This window comes from Mustela nigripes, chromosome 1 (genome assembly GCF_022355385.1).
Source record: "Mustela nigripes isolate SB6536 chromosome 1, MUSNIG.SB6536, whole genome shotgun sequence".
Taxonomy (NCBI): Eukaryota; Metazoa; Chordata; class Mammalia; order Carnivora; family Mustelidae; genus Mustela; species Mustela nigripes.
The window spans coordinates 203788538-203812693 of NC_081557.1; the positions used below are offsets into that span (position 1 = coordinate 203788538).

Sequence of the window (24156 nt, forward strand, 5' to 3'; positions counted from 1 at the left end):
TCACCCGTCCGTTTTTATTATTCTGTTCTGCTGTGGTATCTGCTGGAAATCTCTCATTGTACTAGATTTTGAAATGTTAGTGGCTCAGTTTTAAGTGTTACCCAATTTTCATTATTTCTGTTTTCAACCATGAATTGCTTAGAAGTATTTGTAAATACACAAACAGATATTTGGGGTTACTTTTAATCATTGACTTTTAATTTAATGCTGTTGGATGTCATGATCTCTATTATAATGATTCCTCTCCAGTTAGTTATACATGGTTAAGTTTTTCTGAATTTCCATGTGTCCTTGAAAATGTGTTCCCAGGATTTAGAGGACTCTGTTCCCCCATTAGTTCAACCCCTTGTTAATTGTGCTCTTAATTACTTCTGTGTTTTTTTTTTTTTTTAAAGATTTTATTTATTTATTTGACAGAGAGAAATCACAAGTAGGTGGAGAGGCAGGCAGAGAGAGAGAGAGAGAGGGAAGCAGGCTCCCCGCTGAGCAGGGAGCCCGATGCGGGACTCGATCCCAGGACTCTGAGATCATGACCTGAGCCGAAGGCAGCGGCTTAACCCACTGAGCCACCCAGGCGCCCACTTCTGTGTTTTTACTAGTTTTTCAGCATACTTAATGTGTCCGTTACTGAGTAAGCAGTTAAGCTCTCCTCTGCATATATATTTGTCCTTTTTTTCTTATAAATATTTTCATTTTTACTCTACATTTTAAAGCTGTGCTGGTGAATACATGTTAAAATGACTCAGTCTTGGTGTATTATTCCTTTGTTGTAGTGAAGCCTCGTGTGGTTTCTCCAGAAGGACTGTTTTGTTCACTGTTTGTGGGGCTCTGTGAGCTCCCTACTTCTCTTCCCCTCTTTTCATATACTATTATTTTCGGTCTCTTGGTGTTGGTGTGTTTTAGGTGGTTTTGTGCACTCGGTAGAAAGGTTGACTTAATTGGTCACTTTTGAGAGTCTGTTTCTCAGTGGTGAAATGACTCTGTCACTCAGCAATTAGGGCTGACCTTTTGGGGTCACCACACAGGCATCACCCTTAGCTCAGATCTCCTCTTGTGCCACTCCCAGCCCTGCCCTTCTCCGTGGAGTCAACACCCTCCTGATGTTCTTTACGAGCCATGCTCCTAAACACTGTTGTCTAGTTTCCTGATGTTTGGAACTTCATAAAAATACTGTACAGTGTGCATTATTTTGTGCCTGATTTATTTTGTTCAACATTATATTTGAGATTCATGAATGTTTTAGTTTTTTTCATTTTCATCACTATATACTACTATATACTCTCTGCCTCTTTGAATACACTACATTTTTTTTTTTAAAGATTTTATTTATTTATTTGACAAAGAGAAATCACAAGTAGATGGAGAGGCAGGCAGAGAGAGAGAGAGGGAAGCAGGCTTCCTGCTGAGCAAAGAGCCCGATGCAGGACTCGATCCCAGGACCCCGAGATCATGACCCAAGCCGAAGGCAGGGGCTTAACCCACTGAGCCACCCAGGCGCCCCACTACATTTTTTTTTTTTTTAAGATTTTATTTATTTATTTGACAGGCAGAGATCACAAGTAGGCAGAGGGACAGGCAAATAGGGAGAGAGGTGGAAGCAGGCTCCCCGCCGAGCAGAGAGCCCGATGTGGGGCTCGATCCCAGGACCCTGGGATCATGACCTGAGCCGAAGGCAGAGGCTTTAACCCACTGAGCCACCCAGGCGCCCCTGAATACACTACATTTTGGTTGCTTCCAAATTTCACTGTTATGAATGATGCTCTCGGAACACATGTTCACACATTCTGTTGTATATACATGTGGGAAAGGAATCATTGAGTCATAGAGAACTTATATAATTAACTGATTATAAGTGAAGATCAATAGCATATTTTAAAATGAAAACTATTTTTCAAAAACAATAATTTCGTGAGTAGGGTAGCACTGTTTTATAAATCTTAGTGTTTGGATGATAGAAGACAGCTAGACTCTCATATCTGCTTCTGTGTTCAACTGTTATTATAGATTGTTTTGATTAAAGTATATGAAGCAAGTAGTATGATAGCTTTTTCAGATATTTGTGGATATTCCTTTTTGATACTGCTTCAAACCATGACAAGTAATGGTTTCTTAATGGTTAGTTGCAATGTAGAGTATGAAACGATATCAATGAATTTTTCCTGTGTGGTTAAAATACTTTGTCTTTCTTGCATTCTAAATGAGTATCTCTTACACATTGATGATTTTTTAACAGCATGCATTTGTAAAATAATGGTTTACTGGTTTAGGCAGATCTTCCTGGTACTGATAACCTTTCATTATACAGTATAAAAAAAATTATATTTGTGGGGTGAATTGGTGACTTAGTTGGTTAAGCTTCTGACTCTTCATTTCAGCTCAGGTCATGATCTCAGGGTCTTGGATCAAGCCCCAGGTCAGGCTCTGTGCTCAGTGAGGAGTCTACTTGGGCTTCTCCCTCTCCCTCTTCCTCTGCCCCTCCCCCTGCTCGTGTTTGTTCTCCTTCTCTCTCTAAAATAAATAAATAAAATCTTTATTTATTTGTCAGAGAGGGCACAAGCAGGGGGAGCAGCAGGCAGAGGGAGAAGCAGACTCCCTGCTGAGCAGGGAGGCCAATGTGGTACTTGATCCCAGGACCCTGGGACCATGACCTGAGCTGAAGACAGACACTTAACTGGCTGAACCACCCAGGCATCCCAATAAATAAAATCTTAAAAGAAATGTATTTCTGTTATCACCACTAGTCTCAACAGAAGAGTCTTAAAATGTGGGCTTTGGAGCCCACAGTGATGAATTCATGATTTCCATCTAACCTTCTGATTTTTGCCTGAAAGCTCGGATTTTGATTCGCCACAAGTAGTGTCAACTGTTTTCCTTGAATTGCCAGGTTCATTTTATTCATTTTTGAGAAAATGTCCACTATCCAAGTCTGAACATCCGTGGTTTGGTCTGTCAGGCATTCCAGATATGTCATGGTGGCAGTGGCCCCTTCCACTCACAGTGTACACTGCTTTACTGAGAACATTGCTGGAATCTTCATGTGTGCTCCCTTCTTCATCACATAGAATATTTAAAAGGTGTGTGCTTGAGGGTTCAGATTTAATACAATTAATAATTTTAATGCATCCAGGGCATTCTTTAGTGGAACTTGGCTTTTTTAAACTAAGTGTGTGGAAGTGAAGGATGGTGGCTACTAGCACACTTCATTGTGCAACTTTCATTCTTGCCCAGATGTGGGTAGCTAACCCCGCCATTGCTTTTGCACCATCACTGCAAATGTCAACATGGGAAAAGGCAAATATCTAGATATTTGTGAAAATAATTTTGGCTAGTGGACTTGCTGAAAGGGTGTCTAGGACTGTCATGGGACCACAGACCATGCTTGGAGAACCACTGTCCTTTGGAACAGAGTGGCCCCCCCATCTGTGATTCCCCCTTCCAGCATTTCAGTTCTGTCATTGGCATGTCCCCGAAACAGGTGATCCTCCTCCTGACGTGTGGACACCAGGTTAGCAGTAGCCTGATGTGAGGTCACAACACCCATGTCACTCAACCTCCTTCATCTCCTAAATGGGCACTTTATCATCTCACATCATTGAAAGAAGGGGACAGTAAGACAGTTTGAGAGGCCACGTTCATACAACTTTTATTACAGTGTATTGTGACACTTGTTCTAGTTTATATATATGAATATTATTATAACTATTGTTAATCTCATGCTGTGTCTTATCTGTAGATTAAACTTTATCGTAGATATAGGAAAAAACATGGTATAGATAGGATATAGTATATTTGTGGATTTAGGCATCCACTGAGGTCATGTAATATATCCCTTGCTGATAAAGGGGGATGACTGTATTTGTCTTTTTCCTATAGATGTGTGGAACTTTTTTATGTGCGCTGAACATGACCCCTTTGCTGCTTTTATGCATTGCAGATGCCAGCTGCTACTTTTTTTTGCTTCCCTTTTCACTGTTGATAGTGTCTTTTGATGAAAACAAATTAATTTTGTTACGAGGTTTATTTGAGAGAGAGCAAGTGAGCAGGCAGGGAGGACATGGAAGGAGGTAAAGAGTCTCAGGGAGGCCCCACACTGAGCGTGGAGCCCAGCATGGGGCTCGATCTCAGGACCTCAAGATCACGAGCTTACCCCAAAGCAAGAATTGGACACTTAACTGACTGCACCATCCAGGAGCCCTGAACACAAATTCATGTTTAATCTAGTCAGATTTCTCACATTTTTCCTCAGTAGTTACCACTTTTTTTTAGTTCTGTTTATTAATGGTTTTTCCTACCATGACATCATAAACGTATTTTTCTCCTTCTCTTAGTACTGCCCAAAGAAATATGTGAATGACAAATGAAAGCCACATGCAAATAATTTTAATATTTTAGTAGCCATGTATCAAAAACTAAAATAAAAGAGGTGATATGACCATCTGTTTTTTCCCTCAGTGTATCCAAACTATCATTTCAACCTGTACTCAGTATAAAAAATGTTAATGTCGGGCGCCTGGGTGGCTCAGTGGGTTAAGCCGCTGCCTTCGGCTCAGGTCATGATCTCAGGGTCCTGGGATCGAGTCCCGCATCGGGCTCTCTGCTCAGCAGGAGCCTGCTTCCTCCTCTCTCGCTCTCTGCCTGCCTCTCTGCCTACTTGTGATCTCTCTCTGTAAAATAAATAAATAAAATCTTTAAAAAAAAAAAATGTTAATGTCATTTTGTTTTGTGCTAAATACTCAGAGTCCTTCGTATGTTTTTACATGTGTAGCATGCATTGCTTAGGATGCTTGCATCTCACAGCTCAGTAGCCACAGATGACACAGTAAACAGCACAGGCCTCTACTTCTGTTGTTGGGCCTTTCATATTTAGACCTGCACCCCTCCTTGAATTGGAATTATTTTTATATGGTGTGAGGTAAAGTTCAAATTAAATTTATCTCCGTGTGGAAATCAGTTCCCTAGCAGCGTTTATTGAAATGACTGTTGCTCCCTCCTCCTCCTTGCCCCCACTTTTCAACACCACCTTTGTTATAAATGAAGTGTCTGTATATGTGTGGATGTATTTCTGGGTTCTGGGTTCTGTTCCATGGCTTTGTTTGTCCTTGTGCCAACAGCATGTTGTCTTAATTACTGTAGTTTTGTAATAAATCTCATTTTCAGAGAAAAAGTGCTGTTACCTTGTACTCTTAAACATATCTTATTCTTCATTCTTTGCATTTCTGTAAAACTGAAAATTATCTTGTCAATTTATTTATTTAAATATTTATTTGTTTGTTTGTTTGTTTATTTGACAGAGATCACAGATAGAGAGGAGGAAACAGGCTCCCTGTTGAGCAGAGAGCCTGGTGTGGGGCTGGATCCCAGGACCCTGGGATCATGATCTGAGCCGAAGGCAGAGGCTTATTTAACACACTGAGCCACCCAGGCGTCCCATCTTGTCAATGTATACACACACACAAAGACACAGAATCCCAAAATAGAAAAATAACCTTGTTGGGGTTTGACTGGGATTACATGGAGTCTGCAAATCAATAGGAGGGGAATTAACTTCTTTCTAATATTCCTTATAATCTAATAATCCTGGGCTACCTAGAAGGCTCAGTCGGTTGAATGTCTGACTCTTGGTTTTGACTGAGGTCATAATCTCATGGGTCTTGGGATCAAGCCCCACATTTGGCTCCGGGCCCAGCAAGGAGTCTGCTTGGAGATTCTCTCTCTCTCTCTCAAATACATAAATCTTTTTAAACAAAAATCTAACAATCCCCATTGAGTATGGAATCTTTTTCTATTTATATGTGTTTTATTATATTTTTTCAGTATCATTACACTGCCCTTTTAAAAAGGGTGGAGGTTGCCAGGGGGATGTGGTCATTTAAACATCTGATTCTTGGTTCTGGCTCAGGTCATGACCTTGGGGTCATGGGATTGAGCCCCACGTTGGTCTCTGCACTCAGTGCAGAGTCTGCTTGAGATTTTTTTTCTCCCTCTGCCCCTCCCCCCCCTCTCTCAAATAAATAAATACATAAGTCTTAAAAAAAAAAAAGATGATTGTCCCATAGGTATTGGACTTTTATCTGTTCTATTTTAAATTATATCTTCTCCATTCTTTCTCCTCTAACTTTATCAGTACAGATGTATTGATTTACCTTTTTGTGTTTTATTTTAATTTATTTATTTATGAGTGAGAGAATGCGTGTATGTGCGTGTGGCAGGGCAAGGGCAGAGGGAGAGAGGGGGAAAAGAATCTCAAGCAGACTCTGGATCGGGCACAGAGCCTGACATGGAGTTCTGTATCATGACCTGAGCCAAAAACCCAAGAGCTGCTTAACCAACTGTACCACCCAGGCATCCCAACTTCTCTAAGTTGTTAATTAAAAGGACATTGCAAGACCCCTATTTTATGAGTCAAATAGATCTTGATTTTTTTAATTGATGTGGAATCCCAATTTTTTTTTTTTAAAGAGTTACAATTTCAGGTTACAGTCAGTTTGCCTCAGATGTTGTTTGTATTGTTGGGTGGACCTGCAACACTCACTGAACGACTCCACACACATGAGTTTTACTCACCTTCTCAACCTTGGTCACAGGCACAACCCTGAAGACCGAAGGCAGAGTGAGAAGTACAAGCTGAAGGAGGCAGTTCTAGAGGATATCCGACGTTTGAGACAGAGATGAGTGAAAAGCAGATACCAGAGAAATAGAAGGAAAAACAAGAAAGTGTGATAAGTAGAGCAAAGTGATGGTAATCATTTAAAGGATGGTGTGGTTGGTAGTTGTTGGGCCTGGGATTGGATTTTTTTGCCCTACTTGAAGATGATAAGCTACCTTGTTACTATTTCATGGGTGCTGGCTGGGGACATGAGATTCCTGGGTCAGAGACAGAGAACTTTACTGCTCACAGCACAGCAGCTCGCATGAGCATGAGCATGGGCATGTCTGCTCCCCTTGCTCCTCCCTGCCCAAATTCCATGTCTGTGAAGTGGGGAGGTCTACATCCTTGCAGCGGGTGCAGGAACTTTGTCTTGGAGCTCAGGAACCCTGGGTGTAAGGATCTGCCACTAGGATCTCCTAGTGTGTAGAAGGCAAGCCTGCACTTTTGTCCCAAGGTTATATGCGGTGTGAAGCCAGAGAAACAGCCCCCTGTTGGGGGGAGATAGGCAGAGCCCTACAGCCTTGGCATATCCATCAAGACTGGGAGCTGGTCTGAGAGACCCAAGGAGAGCTGTCTCCCAGCTGTCCTCTGAACGAAGGTTTTATAAAATTAACCAAGAAAGGATAGGAAGTGTTGGATGTGCCAACAAAGAGATTGTACCTGACCTTTGCCAGATTCATGTTAGTGGAAGTGTGGGAGCAGAAGCCAGACTGAGCTCTGTGAAGAGTAGATTACTGGTGAGGAAGGTGAGAAAGTCAACTCAAGGTGCTGATTTTCGAGGTGCTTGACTATGAAGGCAGGGAAGACAGATCAGAAGGGGGAAGCTGGAGGGAGGAGCTGAGCACATTTAACTATGGAAGGAAAGAGCTGCTGGTTGGGGAGAGGTGTCCCCCCCTACTTAAATTTCATTTTTTATTATGTAATATTTGAGAGAGCTATATATGCATACATATTTAATAAGCATGAAGACAGTAAAATGACCACCAGCAGGGGTCACACCCAGGCCATTCCTGATACTAGGGTGCATGTCTGTGTCCCTCCATCTTTCCTCTTCCTCTTTCTGAGTGGCCACTGTCTTTGAATTTTATATTTATCATTCCCTTATTTTAAAATTCCTTTAAAAATTTTATTGCCTCTGTGTGTATCTCTAAATAATAAGTTGTTTGATTTTGTTTCTGATCTTTATGAAAGTGGTATATGTTTATGTTGTCTTATGCATCTTTGTTTATGAGATCCTTCGACTGTTTGGGTAGCTGCACTTACTCATTTTCACGAATTCATCCATGATGTCGTATAGTTCAGTATGTTACTGTATATGATTTATTCATCAGTAATTTTGTTAGAAGGTACAGAGTTTTCCTTTTTTTTTTTTTAAGATTTTATTTATTAATTTGACAGAGATGACAAGTAGGCAGAGAGAGAGAGGAGGAAGCAGGTTCCCCGCTGAGCAGAGAGCCTGATGTGGGGCTTGATCCCAAGACTCCGAGATCATGACCTGAGCCGAAGGCAGAGGCTTTAACCCACTGAACCACCCAGGTTCCCCCAGAGTTTTCCATTTTTTTACAGTGATCAGTTTTTTTAAATTTAAATTTTAATTTTTTTTTTAAGATTTTATTTATTTTGACAGAAATCACAGATAGGCAGAGTGGCAGACAGAGAGAGAGAGGAAAGGAAGCAGGGTCCCCGCTGAGCAGAGAGCCCGATGCGGGGCTCGATCCAAGGACCCCGGGATCATGACCTGAGCCGAAGGCAGAGGCTTAACCCACTGAGCCACCCAGGCGCCCCGATCAGTTTTTTTTTTAAAAACGCTGTCAGAACATTTGTATACCTTTCTCCAGGTACTCATTTGTAAGAGTTTTGTTAAGAGTGTGTGTTGGTCAGGATTCTCCAGAGGAGCAGAACCAGTGAGGGGTCAGGAGGAGGTAGACAGATGGATAGAGAAAGAAAGGAAGGAAGGAGATTTATTACAGGGATTGGCTCGTGTGGTCATGGAGGCTGAGAAGCCCCACAGTGTGCCATCTGCAAGCTGGAGACCCAGGAAAACTGGTGTCCTTCACTCTCAGTCCAGAGGCCCAAGAACCGGGAGCGCTGACCTCTGCGGCAGGAAGTGGGTGTCTCCACAGAAGCAGGGAGCATGAATCAGTCCTTCCTTTTTTGTTCTTCAGACCCTCTCTGGAGTGGACGACACATCCACCCTCATTGGTGAGGGATTGTCTTCATTCAGTCTAAGCATTTAAATGCACATCTCTTCCAGAGACACCCTCACAAAACACCCAAAAATAGTTTTACCCACTGTCTGTCATCTCTTAGCCCAGTCAAGTTGACATATAAAATTAATTAACAGAGTGTTTATCTATGAAATAGAATTGCTGGGTTGTAAGTAATTCAAATGCTTACATTTGTACAATAACAGCAGTTTCCCCAGTGACTGTTCCCGTTTCTGTTCCCACCAGTAGTGTTTGAGTTCCCTTTGCCCATATTCTTGCCCACACTTAACACTGGGCAGGCAGTTTGAACTTGCTTGGGAGTGGGAAGGAGTAAGGTTGAGAAGTGGTGGTGCCCCTGAGGTTCCACTCGGAGGGGGAACTGGGGGCTCTCGAGAAGACTCATCCTGAGACCAGACTCTCCAGCAAGGCTGTGTAGGTGTCAAGTAAGGTGGGGTGGGGAGTGTGGAAGTTGAGAAAATTGCTGCCAGGAATCATCTTTATAAAATTTTTTTTGAGAGGGAGAGTGAATCTCACAAGACTGGGAAGGAACTGGAGAGTGGCTAAGGTTTCAGATGGTCTCCTCGAGAAATGAGAACAGTGAGCTGTCAGGGTGGCAGGTTTGGGGCTAGCCTGAGGTCCCTGTTGAAGATGGACACATTGCTGTGCTGGGGCCCTGACCTGCCTGTCACCCAGCACCTTCCCCTCTGCAGAGTCCCTTAGTCCTCGGCGTTGGACAAGGGGAGCAAGGATGGGGCTGGTTGAGAAGGAGCAGGGATGCTGCACAGGCTCAGCAGAAGCCAGGCTTCTGGGTCCCTGCTCAGCTCAGCCCCTCCCACAAACAGGCATCATCCCATCAGCCTGACACGTGCATGCACCTACCTGCCCCAGCCCAGCCGTCTGTCCAGGCTCCTAGCTCCGCCAGCTCAGGGTATCTTCACAGGCTGGGCACAAATAGGCACCCACGGGTGGTGTTTGGATGAAGGGATGAGTCTACCTTTAATTTATATCCGAAGATAATGTTTTGGGACCTCAACATATTTGCAAGTACTGATCCTGCCCAGTAGACTTTACAGCTTGGGAGGCTGTGGGTGTATTTTCAAGGAATTCTGTGAATTCCCTGAAGGTTAAAACAATTTTTGTTTGTATTCTGATAATGGGGGAGGGCATTCTCACATCATTGGAGGGCCTCCTGTGTACTGGAGGGCTTTAGCTCCTGTCTTCTGTGACCTGGTGAGCCTGGGTACAGTGCATGTAAAGGCTACTGAAGAAGGAACGGAGGTTGTCTTAATACTTAAGTTCTTTGCTGAAGCCAAGCAAAGACCCACCAAGATATGGCCTGCTCTGTACAGGCAGACACATGGGATGGCCGAGATGATTTGTAGAGAGACCTACATGAATACAGGCCTGACTAAAAGGAGCCTTCTGCTTAGTAGTCAGAACCAAGGCCTATGTTGAATTTAGGAATTTGATTTCAGTTAATTACTCATTTGGCTCTTTATAATAATGTTAATTTGAGTAATGGTTTTTAGGTTTATAAAATTTTAAGTTGTAGACAAGCTTAGATTTTTAGAATTACACAAAGTCTTAGAAGTGTAAGGTCTATTGTATTTTATACTTGTGTATGTATGTTTAAGTAGTGAATTGGTGTGCGGGCATGGGAGATGATACTTGGGAGAATTACTGTTTTCTGTGAAGGGGTCTGTGAGCACTCAGACATCCTACCACAAGGAAGAGGACTGGGCAAATTAGTATTCTGTTTTTCTGTTTTCAAGGTTGATCATATTAAAGGCTTTCTTTTGATTCTGGACATGAGGGATTATGTCTTGGTTCTCATATCATTGAAGTAGAAGTCTTCCATTTTACACCGAGGAACTGCCTTCTCCTAATAGTTATGTGCCCTCAGGTCTTATCAAGGCAGATAGTGTCAATTTAAACCAGTCATTTAAGAGTTTGCTAATATTTGTTTGTATCTTGAACGTTTGCCCTTTTGGGTCTTGGTTCCTAATACAAACATAAAAAATTCCTTTATAATGAGCATCATGAAAGTGGTTGCTGATAACATTTTTCACTGCTGCTCCGAACTCTTAAGACTGGAAAGACAGAACTTGAATCAGCCCCTCTTGGAAAGATAACCTAATGGTGGTCTTTGGCTTTTCTTGCTTAATATAATGCTTTTGAGATTTATCTGTGTTGTTGCACGTGTCTTTTTGGTTCATTTGTTTTTTATCTCAGAGTAGTATTCCTTTGTATGGAGGAAGCACAATTTGTTATCCATTCACCAATAGGGGGACATTTGGCTGTTAACATTAAAGCCACTAGTAACATTTCAGGAGCACCTGAGTGGTTCAGTCTGTTAAACATCTGACTGTTGGTTTCAGCTCAGGTCTTGATCTCAGGGTCATGAGTTTAAGCCTTGTTTAGAGCTCCTGGATGGGTGTGGAGCCTACTTTAAAACAACAACAACAACAACAAAACAGTAAAGCTACTAATAACATTTGAGTACAAGCGTTTTGTGAACATAGTTAATCTGTCTTTTTAAACATTTTTTTTTTTAAGATTTTATTTATTTATTTGTCAGAGAGAGAGAGAGCGAGAGTGAGCACAGGCAGACAGAGTGGAAGGCAGAGTCAGAGGGAGAAGCAGGATCCCTGCGGAGCAAGGAGCCCGATGTGGGACTCGATCCCAGGACGCTGGGATCATGACCTGAACCGAAGGCAGCTGCTTAACCAACTGAGCCACCCAGGCGTCCCAGTTAATCTGTCTTTGATAAATACTGAGGAGTAGAATTGCTAGGTCATGGGGTGAGTGCATGATTAACATTTTAAGGAACTGTCTTGGAATTTTTCAAAGTGCTTATACTATTTTCCATCTATGAATGAGAGTTCCTGTTAATCTGCGTCCTTACCGAGGCTGGATATATTGACAGTCCTTAACTGTAGCTGTTCTAGCGACTTGTAGTGCTGTCTCATGGTTTTGATGGGCGTTTTCTAAATGACTTGCTGAACATCTTTTCATGTGCTTATTTTCCATCTGTTTCACTTTGGGGACACGGCTATTCAGATCTTTTGCCTATTTTTAATTAGGTTGTTTATCTTACTGTTACTGAATTTTGAGAGATCTCTGTAGTATATTCTGGATACAAACCTTTCATCAGATAATGTTTTTCAGATATTTTCTCTTGGTGTGTGTGGCTTGCCTTCTCATTACAGAACACTATTCTTTGAAGAGCAAAATTTTAAAATTTGATCAAGTCCAGTTTATCAATTTTAAATGATTTGGGCTTCTTGTGTTCTATGTAAGTAATCTTGGCTACTCAAGGTTATAAGATTTTTTGCTGTGTTTGTTTTCTAGATGTCTTATGTTTTGAGCTTATACATTTGCTCTGTGATCCATTTTGAGTGAAGTTTTATATCTTTTATAAAGTAAGGTTAAAGCTCATCCTTTTTGCATGTGAATATCCACTTGTTTCAGAACTCTTTGCTGAAAATACTATTTTTCCTTGTTAAATTATTTTGGCATCTTTGTAAAATCTTTTTATTTCTTTCTTTTTTAATGTGTGGGTCTATTTTGGATTCTGTCTTGGACTTTACATATATACTCATCCTTTTGCTAGTACCCTACTATCTTGATTCCTGAAGCTTTTTAATAGTAAGTCATGAAACAAGGTAGAAGTTCTTCAGTTTTGTTCTTTTTTCAACAGTGCTTTGGCTATTTTAGTTCCTCTGCATTCCCATATAAGGGTTAGCATCGTCTTCTAGTTTCTGCAGAAAAGCCTGCTGAGATTTTAACGGATGTTGTATTGAGTCTATTTACCAACTTGGGTTCTTCTTCTTCTTCTTTTTTTTTCCAAGATTGATTAATTTGAGAGAGAGAGCAAGAATGCAAGCCATCATGAGCAAGATGAGGGGCAAGAGGCGCAGAGGGAGATAAGCAGACTCCCTGCTGAGCAGGGTTCAGTTGTAGAACCCCAAGATTATGACTTTTAAATACAAATCAAGAGTCAGCTGCTCAGCCGACTGAGCAACTCAGACCGCCAAAAAATGACGTCTTGATAATACTGAGTCTTTCAGTCTATTAATGTAGTATGATTCTTCATTGATTTAGGTCTTTTAAATTTCTTTTTTTTTTTCTTTTCCAGGATTTTTATTTATTTATTTGACAGAGAAAATGATCACAGGTAGGCAGAGAGGCAGGCGGGGGGGGGGGGGGGGGGCAGACTCACCGCCGAGCAGAGAGCCTGATGTGGGGCTCAATCCTAGGACCCTGAGATGATGACCTGAGCTGAAGGCAGAGGCTTAACCCACTGAGTCACCAGGCGCCCCAGGTCTTTTAAATTTCTTCTTAAAATAGTTTGTAGTCTTTAACGTAGGCTTTGTACATAGTATGTTGAAAATTTTCCAAGGTATTTCATATTTTCTCGATGTTTTAAATGGTACTTCGAAGAAAATACAATATCTAATTGTTTATTGCTAATATATAGAGATACAGCTTTGTTTGCTTTTTTAAAATTTACTTTGTATCTTATGAAAGCTCATTTATTTATTCTGTTGGTTATTTGGTAGATTCCTCAAGATTTTGTACACATCATCTACAAATAATATATTTTTTCCTTTCCAATCTGTATCTTTTTTATCCCCCCCTTTCTGTATTGGCTAGGCCCTCCAGTATGATATTGAGTAGAAGTGATATGAGCAGACATCCTTCCCTGTTTCCAGTCTAATGGGGAAAGCATTTGGTCTTTCACTATTAAGTATGATGTTAGCTGTAGGATTTTGTGTATCAGGTGGGAAAAGCCTACTTCTGGTTTTAGTTTGCTGGAGGTCACCATGAATGGATATTTAATCTTGTCAGATTCATTTTCTGCATCTATTGAAATGACGGAGTTTCTCTTTTTTAGTTTTTTAATAATATTAATTATGGTGACATATTCCTGTGATAATCCACACTTGATCATGATGTATTATCCTTTCCATAGGTTGCTATGTTGGGTTTGCTGGTATTTTGTTAAGGACTATTGCATCTGTATTCATGAAGGATAATAGTCTGTAAGTTTCTTGTCTCACAGTATCTTTGTGTGGTTTTGGTATAAGGGTAATTAATACCTTGTAGAATGAACTGGGAAGTATTCTCTCTTCTGTAGTTTTCTGGAAAAGTTTGTGTGGAGTTGATTTCTACCATTTCTACCTTAAATATTTGGTAGAATTCACCAGTGAAGCTATCTTGACCTGGAGTTGCCTTGTTAGGATGATTTTGAACTACAAGTTCAATTTATTTGATAAAAGCTATCTGTCTCTTCCAGTATGTTTTATAAATTTTTGTCTCTAAAGAAATTTGTGTAGTCATTTTAAAGTGTATGCAAGTCATGTCATTGTGCTGCATTCCTGCATACAGTTACACAGTACTGTCAGTTACAGCTCAGCAAAACTGGGAAAAAAGAAGTTGCCCATTTTATATCAAATGTATTGGCATGATGTTGCTCAGAATATTCTCCTACCTGTGTTTTTAATTTCCATGGGATCTGTGGTGATTTGCCCCTGCCACTTAACTCCTGACATTAGTTGTTTGAGTTTTGTCTGTTTTCTCCCCGATAGCCTGGCTTCAGGTTTATCATTTTTTTTTTTTTAAAGATTTTTATTTATTTATTTGACAGAGACAGAGATCACAAGTAGGCAGAGAGGCAGGCAGAGACAGAGGGGGAAGCAGGCTCCCTGCTGAGCGGAGAGCCCGATGCGGGGCTCGATCCCAGGACACTGAGATCATGACCTGAGCCGAAGGCAGGGGCTTAATCCACTGAGCCACCCAGGCTCCCCCAGGTTTATCATTTTTATTAAGCTAAGAACCACAGTTTGGTTGAACTGATTTTTCATTTTTCTGTTTCATTAATTTCTGCTCTTAGGTTTATTATTTCTGTCTTTCAACTTCATAGTTAATTGGTTTAATTTCATAAAATCCTATTTAAGCACTGAGCAGGGAGTCTGACATGGGGCCAGATCCCAGGATCATGGGATCATGACCTGAGCCAAAGGCAGATTTAACTGGATGAGCCACCCTGGTGCCCCACAGATATCTTTTTCTAATTGAAGTATGATTGACACAACAACATTATATGTTTAGTATAACATAAAGATTGAATATTTGTGTATATTACAAAATAATCCACAGTAGGTCTATAGTTAACATCTGTCACATCATAGTTACCCAAAAAAGGTTTTTTTTCTTGTGGTGATGACTTTTAAGATCTATTTTTAGTAATTTTCAAATTTAAATACAGTATTCATCAAACTCACGAAGCTATACATTATATTTCCATGACTTATTTATTTTATAACTAGAAGTTTGTACCTTTTGACCCCCCCCCCTTTGTTATTATTAGCTTAATTCTGTTGTAGGCAGAGAACATACTTAATATATGATCTAATTCTCAGAAATGTGCTGATCTGTTTTATGGCCAGTTTTGACTATTGTTCTGTGTGCCTCGGAAGGAATTTGTATTCTTTTATCAGGAAGAGTGTACTATTAGGTACTTCAGGTTGGTTGATGTGGTTGTTCACATCTTCTGCATCCTTCCTGATTTTTTTGTCTAGGTCAGTTACTGAAAGGACTGCTGAAATTCCAAACATAACTGCGGGTTTTTGTATTTCTCTTTTTAATTCCTCCTTCATGTATCTTGAGTTCTGTTATTGGAGTCCTTACTTATTTACCACTGCTCTTGCTTCTTGTTAAATCAGTCATGTTGTCATTATTATTATTTATTTTCTTTTTACCGTCATCATCTCCTTCATTGCTGTTAGCATTCCTTGTTCTAAAGCCAACTTAGTCTTAATACTCATAGAGCTACTCAGCCTTTTTAAAAAAGTTCGTGTTTGCATGCAGTATGTCTCCCAACCTTTTTTTTAACCTACCTGTGTCTTTATAATCCACTGTAGAAAGCATGGTGCCTCTTGCTTAATCCAACCTGACCATCTCTTCTGACAATTGGAAAATTTAAGTATTTCCATTTAATGTAATAATTGATATGTTTAGATGTAAATCTACCAGCTTGCTTTATTTTTCCTTCCTTTTTTTGCCCATCTGTTGTTTGCTACTTTCCTTTTTTTTCCTTTGGATTAATTGAATTTTTTATTTTTCTCTTTCTTTCTGTTGGATTAATTGAATATTTTCTCTTTCTGTCTGTCTGTCTTTCCCCCCTCCCTCCCTCCCTCCATCAGCATGGAGCCCAACGCGGGGCTTGAACTCATGACCCTGAGATCAGGACCTGAGCTGAGATCAAGAGTCAGTTAATTACTGAGCCACCCAGGCACCCCTTGAATATTTCTTATGATTCTGTTTTACCTCTTCTTGACTTATTACCTGTATCGCTTTGTTTCATTATTTTTAGTGATTCTAGAATTCATAATACAGATCTTCAACTTTTCAACTTCTACTTTCAGAGAATATTATATACTTCTTATGTAGTGTAAGGAGCCTTAAAATATTTACTCTGAGTTCCACCAGCTATGTAGTCATCTGTTATCTTCTTAAAAGACTTTTAAAATGAGAAGAACCTTTGCCTTTTCCCCATTACTGAGTTGGTGCTCTTCCCTCCTGCATGTAGTTTCGATCATCTTTGCCTGTTCTTCCGCCTCAAGGGCTGCCTTGAACATTTTTCTAGTGTAGGGGAGCTTCTCTTTGTCTGAAGTTTTTCTTTTGCTTTCATTTTAAAAAGTCATTTTTATTCAGGGCGCCTGGGTGGCTCAGTGGGTTATCGCCTTTGCCTTCGGCTCAGGTCATGATCTCCGGGTCTTGGGATCAAGCTCCACATTGGGCTCTCTGCTCAACGGGGAGCCTGCTTCTCTTTCTCTCTCTGCCTGCCTCTCTGTCTACTTGTGATCCCTCTGTCAAATAAATAAATCTTTTTATTTTTTAAAGATTTATTTATTTATTTGAGAGAGAGAGATGCAAGTAGGCAGAGAAGCAGGCAGAGAGAGAGGAGGAAGCAGGCTCCCCGACAAGCAGAGAGCCTGATGGTGGGGCTCGATCCCAGGACCCCGGATCATGACCTGAGCCAAAGGCAGAGGCTTTAACCCACTGAGCCACCCAGGCGTACCTCAAATAAATAAATCTTAAAGAAAAGTCATTTTTATTCAAAATTCTAGATTGTTGGTCATTTCTTTGCTGGCTTCCCTAGTTTCTGGTGGAAGCGTGTTGTCATCCTTGCCTTTGCTTCTCTGCACAGAAGGGATGTTTTTCTCTGCCTGCTTCTCAGATCTGTACTTCATCATTGCTTTTCAGCCTTTTACTGATGTGCTTGATATGGTTCGCTTTGTGTTTATTGTGCTTTGGTTCAGATGAGTTTTTAAGACATGCCAGTTTACAGTCACATTGAATATGGAAAATTTTCAACAATTTCTTTATATAACCTTTTTTTCTGGGACACCATTACCCGCATGTTAGACATCTTGACTTTTGTTTTAGAAATGCTTTTTTTTTCAGTCTTGTTTTTTGCTCTGCCTCATTTTGGATTTTTTATTGCTTCAGATTTATTGATATACTACTCTAAGATATATTTTTCCTCTTTAGAAGTTCCATTGGGTAATTTTTTACAGCTCCACTTTCCTCCTCATATTTATGTTTTCTTCTGCTTTCTGACATGTAAGAGTTTGTAATCACCAGTTTCAGATTCTTGTCCATTGGTTGCATCATTTTTGTTGTTTTCAGGTCTGTTTCTGTTGATTTGTTTCCCTCATGGTTATGTGTTCTATCTTCCTTCTTGTTTTTGTCATTGGATGCTGGACTTTGCGTACTTCACATTGTTGAGTGCTGGATTTTGTTGTATTCTTTTCAGCTATGTTGGACTTGGAGAACACATAATAACTGAAGCTAAATTTGTATGAGATGAGTACCAGAAGGTGAGACACTTAAGGATTTACTGTATAGTCATCATGCACTGTTTTAAAAGGCCTCATTTCATCCCTTGTCACCAGGAAGTGTTACTTTCCAGGTTCTTGGCTGCTGTTCTGAGTCTGTCCGGTGTGTCAGGCAGCGTTGTTGGTGCTAGTGCACAGTGGCGAACAGGACACAAAGGTCCCATTCTTGGGGACTGGTCTTCTAGTGATGAAGACAGGTAAAAAACCAAACAACAAAAAATAAACGAGAAAACAAGGGAAACACCAGGATTTCAAATAGCAGTTTGTGATACAAGAGATTAACAGGGTGATTAAGCTCAGGAGATGGGCACCCACACCAGTAATTTGAACAGGTTGCTTTTGCATCGAGAACCAACTGTTAACTAGAAATAGGAGATCAGCTGCACAGATCTGGGAAGGAAATGCTGAAGAGTCCGGCTGTGGTGCGTCTAGGGGAGCAGCCAATCTCAGGTAGAGGTGGCTTAGGGATGTGATTCCAGGCAGGACACCCTTGGGAGAGGCTCTCTGGGTAGCAGAGCAGTTGCTGAGAAGCCACAGGCCCATCTGACAAACTGTCATAGGGGTGGGCTACCAATGTTCCTCTCAAGCCTCTGGGTGCTGGGGATGCGGAAGCTTCCAAGGTGGCCCTCCATTGTCCCCTGCTGGCAAGGCCCCACACAGCGCTGGAGCCCCTCTGACACGCAGCAGTGCAGGGAAGGATGGGTTTGGAGCAGGGACAGGGGAAACCTGATGCCTGGTTTACCCGCCTCCGCAGGAAGGCGTGACTGGTAGGATTCTGTTCCTCAGGCCATTCACACATTTAGTGGGTTAGCGCTCTAGGCAGCGAAAGACTCAGCTGCAGTGAAAGAAAAGCAAAGATGTGTTCTGGGAAACCGTGAAGATGGGTAAGAAATTTAGAATCTGTTTCTGAGTGCTGTGGAAGGTTCTGTGCAGGGGAGTGACAGGGTGTCTCTTACTTTAACCACCACTCTGGCTGCTGCTTGCGGGAGGGCTCTGAGTGTGGGTGGCAGCGGTGCTGTCGGAGAGCCGCCCCACCTTCACCTGGCAGGCAGAGGTGACAGTAGTTGGACTGTTGGGAGCAGGGAAGGGAGAATCATATTGTGCATCTGCTGAGGACTGGAGTCCCATGGCTGGCCTTGCTGTTGGATGAAGGGAATGGAGGGGAGAGGAAACCTCCTTCGTGCAGTGCAATGACCTGCTGCTCTTGGAGGATAGTCTGGTTCTACCAGCATTGCACTCAGACCTGTCAAGCCTTTCTTGTCGCCATGGATATTAGAATCATCTTATTTTTGGATACTCTAGTCTAATTTACAAAAAACCCGAGTGTCTCCCTTCCCTCAGAGCATCTCCCCTTGGGGTCAGCAAGGGCATATCATGGGGGTGGAGGGCAGTGGTGCCTGTCCTGCTTCCTTGGCCTTCCCTGCTCTGCCTGGGTGGAGAAGGGGCTCTGGGCAGGAGGGGTTGGGGGGAGTTTCCATACTTTATAGGCTGTCTGTGATTCTCCTTGGTGACCGGGGCCCAGGATTCTAACACGTGTTCCACTGGTGAGTGGCTCTTGATTGTAAGAAGCCCCCCCTTTTAAAAAAGATTTTATTTATTTGACAGAGAGCTAGGGAGGGAACACAAGCAGAGGGAGCAGCAGAAAGAAGGAGGAGAAGCAGGTTTCCCCCCAACAGGGAGCCTGATGTGGGGCTCAATCCCAGAACCCTGGGATCATGACCTGAGCTGAAGGCAGACACTTAACTGAATGAGCCACCCAGGTACCCCCATAAGAGGCCTTTCTTTAGGGTTTCCTAGACTTTGGTCCAGACTTCTCACTGTCTGCCACATACATACTGTGTGTGACGCACCCCCTCAACCCTTGCTCTGCCCCCTGATATAATTCTGGGACCCACTCACCTAGCAGGAACCTTTTCAGGTGGGTTTTTTGATGACACAAGCCCCTGCTCTAAGAGCAGGGACCCAGCCTACCATGTGATGGAGGCAGGCCCACTACTGTTCCCTCCCATGTCTGTGTGCCCAAACTCCCAAGGGGCACACAACAGGCCCGGTTTGCCACTGGTGGTGCCCCAAGTGTCTGACCACCCTGAGGAAGCACCCACCAGCTGCCACAGCCTCCCAGGGATTGTCTTCTCTCTCCGAGTGTGTGCGCTCCCTTCATAGGCCCTTTTCCGTGGCTTCCTTCTCCTAAGGCTGGTGGGGTGAAAGCTGTGGGGCTGGCTGCCCTGTTTAGTGCCCTTTCTTCACTGCGGAGATCATCTGCTCTAAGATTGGAGTGCATGTGTCCCTAATGTAATAGAATCCCTCTCAGATCCTGTCCCTGAGAGTCGAGGGACCACCTAGGGGGGTGGGAGGGAATAGGGTTGTAGTTATGGTCCGTGTAATGGCTGCTAATAGAACCTTCTAGGGGCTCTTGGGTTCCAGGCAAGAGGGTTGGAGCCTGCTTCATCCTGCCATCTTTGCCTAGAATGTTCTCTTTCTCCAGCCTCCTGTCCCTTAGAGCAGGCAGCACAGCTGTGGAGTTCCACGGGACCAGGATGAGAGGCCTCTGCTCCCGACCTCCCCCTGCCCCCCAGCTTCCCGCTGTGCTTGCAGGCCGCTGGCTTTGCACTAAGCACCAGCCCTGAAGGTGCAGGGCAGTGCGTCCGCCGATGAGGACCCTGAGAGTGGAGCTGCTCTCCTAAAGCACGAAAGAAACTTACTGTTTTCCTGAGATTATGGTAGAACTCTCCAAAGGTAGTAAATAATTGGTTGCAAACAAAATTCTTAGATGTCAGAAAGTTACCCAGGTGATGTCCTTAGAGATCTTGTCAGCGTCTGAATTTAAATTTGTTTCTAAAAGGCATTTTTCTAACACGTTAATAACAAATTTCTACCGTGCCGTGAACATTTGAACATAGTCTGTTCTGTTCTCTTTTCAAAGCAGGGCCAAGACTTTCTTCTTCACTCCCCTCTTGGCGGGTCCCAGCCAGAGGCAGGCGGCGGGAGGCTAGCCCTTGGTGCGCAGACGCTGCCCTCGGCGGGGCTGGGCACTGCGCCCTCAGACTCCTCGTGTGCCTGTGAGGCCTGCAGCGAGCGCAGGTACCAGTGTGGGCCCGTGGGACAGTCGGGAGCAGGGCCTGCCTGACCTGCGCTGCCGCTGGAGCAGGAAAGGGGCCGTTCCCATAAAGACGGCAGACACTTGATCGATTCCTGAGGACTAAGATAGGAGCCTGGGTGTCAGTGGAAGAACTAGTGGGATGAGGCTCTTCTGAGTCCCTGCCTGTGAGGGCTGACAACAGCAGGCTAGCACTCAGAGAGGGAGGGAGGCAGAGCCAAGTCATTAGAGTCACAGACTGGCCTGGGTAAGGGGTGAGCCACCCCTTCCTTGGGATGCTGCTGCAGTATAAAGGAGGAGAGGCCAGGGTCTGGGGGCTCTGAACTCACTCTGTGCTCGGCTCAGGCCCGAAGCTAGTGCAGCCGAGCGGGGAGTAGGGCCTTTGTGGGGAGAGAGAGCTGCCTGATGGGCCCCTTGAGATGGAGGGGAGCATCAGTGTTCTCGATGTGGGACGCCAGGTGTGTTCATTCCTGTTGTGCGAGGAGGGGCTGTGGTCTCCTGGGGAGGAGGGTTTGGGGAACCTTCAGGCACCTGAAGCCTGGTCACAAGGCCTTCCTATGGCCACAGCAAGTGGGAGGCCGCTCCAGGAGCAGAGTAAGGTAGAGGATGCTGTTGGGAGTCCATGCCCAATCCCCTTAGGCCATCTGGAGGGCAAGGGTGACCCAGACTGTCTGCTAACCCTGACCTCCTTGCTCTTGTGCCATCTCACAGAGAGATTTCAGCAGAGACGGACCGTGAACCTCAGCAGCTACAGAACTACTGGTCAGAAGTGCGCTACACGGTCCGCTGCATTTACCGCCAGGCGGGGACCCCGCTGGCCGACGACCAAGACCAGAGCCTCGTGCCCGACAAGGAGGGGGTGAAGGAGCTCGTGGATAGGTACACGTTGCCCCTGTGTCGTGTCCCTCCCTCACCTGCTGCCCAGGAAGCCTACTCTCTGCTTGGGCTAGGCTCTGCTCTCTGGACCCCGTAAGCTTGGCTGCACCCGTTCACTGCTGGTACCCTGCTGGCAGGCAGACAGACTGCCAGAAGCAAGCCCTCTGGGCAGAGATTCACGTTCATTCTGATGAAATGCTCACTGTCTATATAATAAACAAATGAATCGACACGTTTCTGTCCTTTCTTAGTGTTGAGACTGACTGTGCGAGGGATGGTGCTGAGCACAGTCTCAAGCCCTCTTGTGTTTAGCAGCCCCAGGAGGACAGGCAGGTGCCCACTGTGGTGAGAAGACATTTCCTGAGGCCAGGCAGCTTGAGAACGCGCTGGTGTGGGAGTGGAGCGCCCGCTGTGGCCGACCCATCCAAGTGGGTGTCCCATGGAGGGCCTGTGACTCTGCGTGTGCTCTTTAGCGGACACCATGTGCCCGGTGACAGACAGACTGTTACTCTGCCTTATAGTCTGTAGGGTCTTTTTTCTCTTCTTTGAAATGTTCCAGGTAAAAGGGATCAATTTGAGCAAGGCAGTTCATGGATCGTTTCTCCTCTTGCTTTGTGTTTCCCACATTTTGAAGGGGGCTCTCCAGACTCTTACTCGCTGTACAGCACAGGTTATCCTGGAATGAGGAGCAGTGTATGGCTGTGGGTTCTGTGAACTTGTAGAGGAACACAGCCAGTGTGTTCAGGGCTCAACGCCTTGCACTACAGGAGATGGATCTGGGTGGTTGTGCCACTTCCAGGAATTAGGTTTCCTAGTGAGTATGAGGGAAAAACATAAGGCCTGCCATTCAGACACATGACGTCCTAGATTACCAGTGCTTAGGAAGCAGCCAAAGTCAAAGGAGAGGTGGCTGGAGGAAGACACTTGGCAAGTGCTAGTACCCGTGGGAGAGACTGTAAAGCTGGTAATGGGAATTGCTGAGGTTTGGAAAACGGCATTGCCCTGATAGTGAAATACACTGTTAAGAATGTGGAAATGTCACAGCCCCAGCTGGAAGTGTGTCTGTATCAGATCTGCTGTACTCGCCCTCGTGTCCTAAGAGCATGGCTGCTTTTGTGGTTTACATGGTGATACTCATCAAGAGAGGAGTGTTCATGAATCCCACTTCTGGGAGTCTGTACAGCTGGTGGTCATAATCCTTTCCTCCTCTCTGTGGCCCTTGGTGTCCTACATGGTCCTGCTCTGTGCTGCCCTCACACCATTCTTCACTACATCCCAGCTGTGCTGGTTCCTGTCCTTCCTCTGCTGGCCACACTCACTCCTGCCACAGGGCCTTTGCATTTACTCTTCTTTCTGTTTGCCGTGTTCTTCCTTTCTCAGGATTTTTTTTTCTCCTTTCCGGTGTTCACATTACTTTTCAGAGTCACTTTCTCAAAGAGGCTACTCTGTGTAAGACCCCAGGCGCCTCTCTGCCATCACTCTTTGTCCCCTTGCCGCCTTTTTCATTATTTCCTACTATTACCCAGAATCCCATCACCTGTATGTATGTGACATTGGCATCGTGAGGGCAGAGTTTATTTCCTTGGCTTCTTCAGTGCTGCAGCCATGCCACTGAAGAGTAACCTTCAGCACACATACACTGGTGTTTGTTGGCTGTGCATGTGGATGAGCCGCCTCAGTGACTTTGGCATAGTCCTGCCTCCTGGTCATATGGCTTTTAAAAAAATCTACTTGTGGGAGGACCGCATGGCCATTTTGTTGATTTTCAAAGGTACTGAAATGGACAAAGAAATAAAGTAAAATGGATGTTTAACTCACCTCACTAAGAGGCGTCCAGTCTGCTGTAAGTTTGGTTGTCCCTCTGTCATTTGAGCCTTCTGGGGCATTCCTTTAACAGTCTACTTTGTAGGACAGTTGTACTGGTAATTAAAATTGTGGTTGCTACGCTTAACTCGTATGTCTTTCTGAAGTGTGCTAACCCCAGTGGGAATCCCATCAGTTTTTATTATTTCTCTAGCCACATTTTGTGCAAGGCTTCCCTTGCTCCATTGCTGGGTTTTACTTGCCTCTTGTCTTTATAATTTAGGTGGTGCACTAATTTAAAACTGGAATAGGGGGCAACTTACATTCTTCTCTTTTTGACCCAAATGTGGTGCCCAGAAGGTAAAAGGATCTGTTGTGTAAAATCCAGGACCTGTGGCTTGATATGTTTTACAACTTGTGTCTGATAAAGTGCTGGCCTCAAGAGTTCCCTCCTGGTGGCAGCTCGCAGACAGATACTGTTGTCAGCCCAGTGGTCCTGGGCTTCCATCTGCAGAACCCTCAGAATTGTGCATTCGGAAGAAGCGGCTGCTTTAGTAGATTATCTCCAAATTAGGAAAGAAATTTATAAAAATGTTAACTGCTACTGTGGCTCGGTAG

At 43.7% G+C, this 24156-nt stretch overlaps 1 protein-coding gene across 3 annotated transcripts in view; it reads left to right on the plus strand.

Annotated features, from left to right (window-relative positions):
- The window catches only part of FAM193A (family with sequence similarity 193 member A), a 166291-nt gene that overhangs the window by 70191 nt on the left and 71944 nt on the right, over nt 1-24156 (plus strand). For 2 of the 3 annotated variants that reach the window (XM_059379674.1, XM_059379683.1), the window contains exons 3-4: nt 20686-20843; nt 21571-21738. In XM_059379674.1, the coding sequence (XP_059235657.1) occupies nt 20686-20843; nt 21571-21738 (326 nt within the window). The remainder of the gene's footprint in view (nt 1-20685; nt 20844-21570; nt 21739-24156) is intronic. The other variant, XM_059379694.1, reaches the window with a different exon arrangement.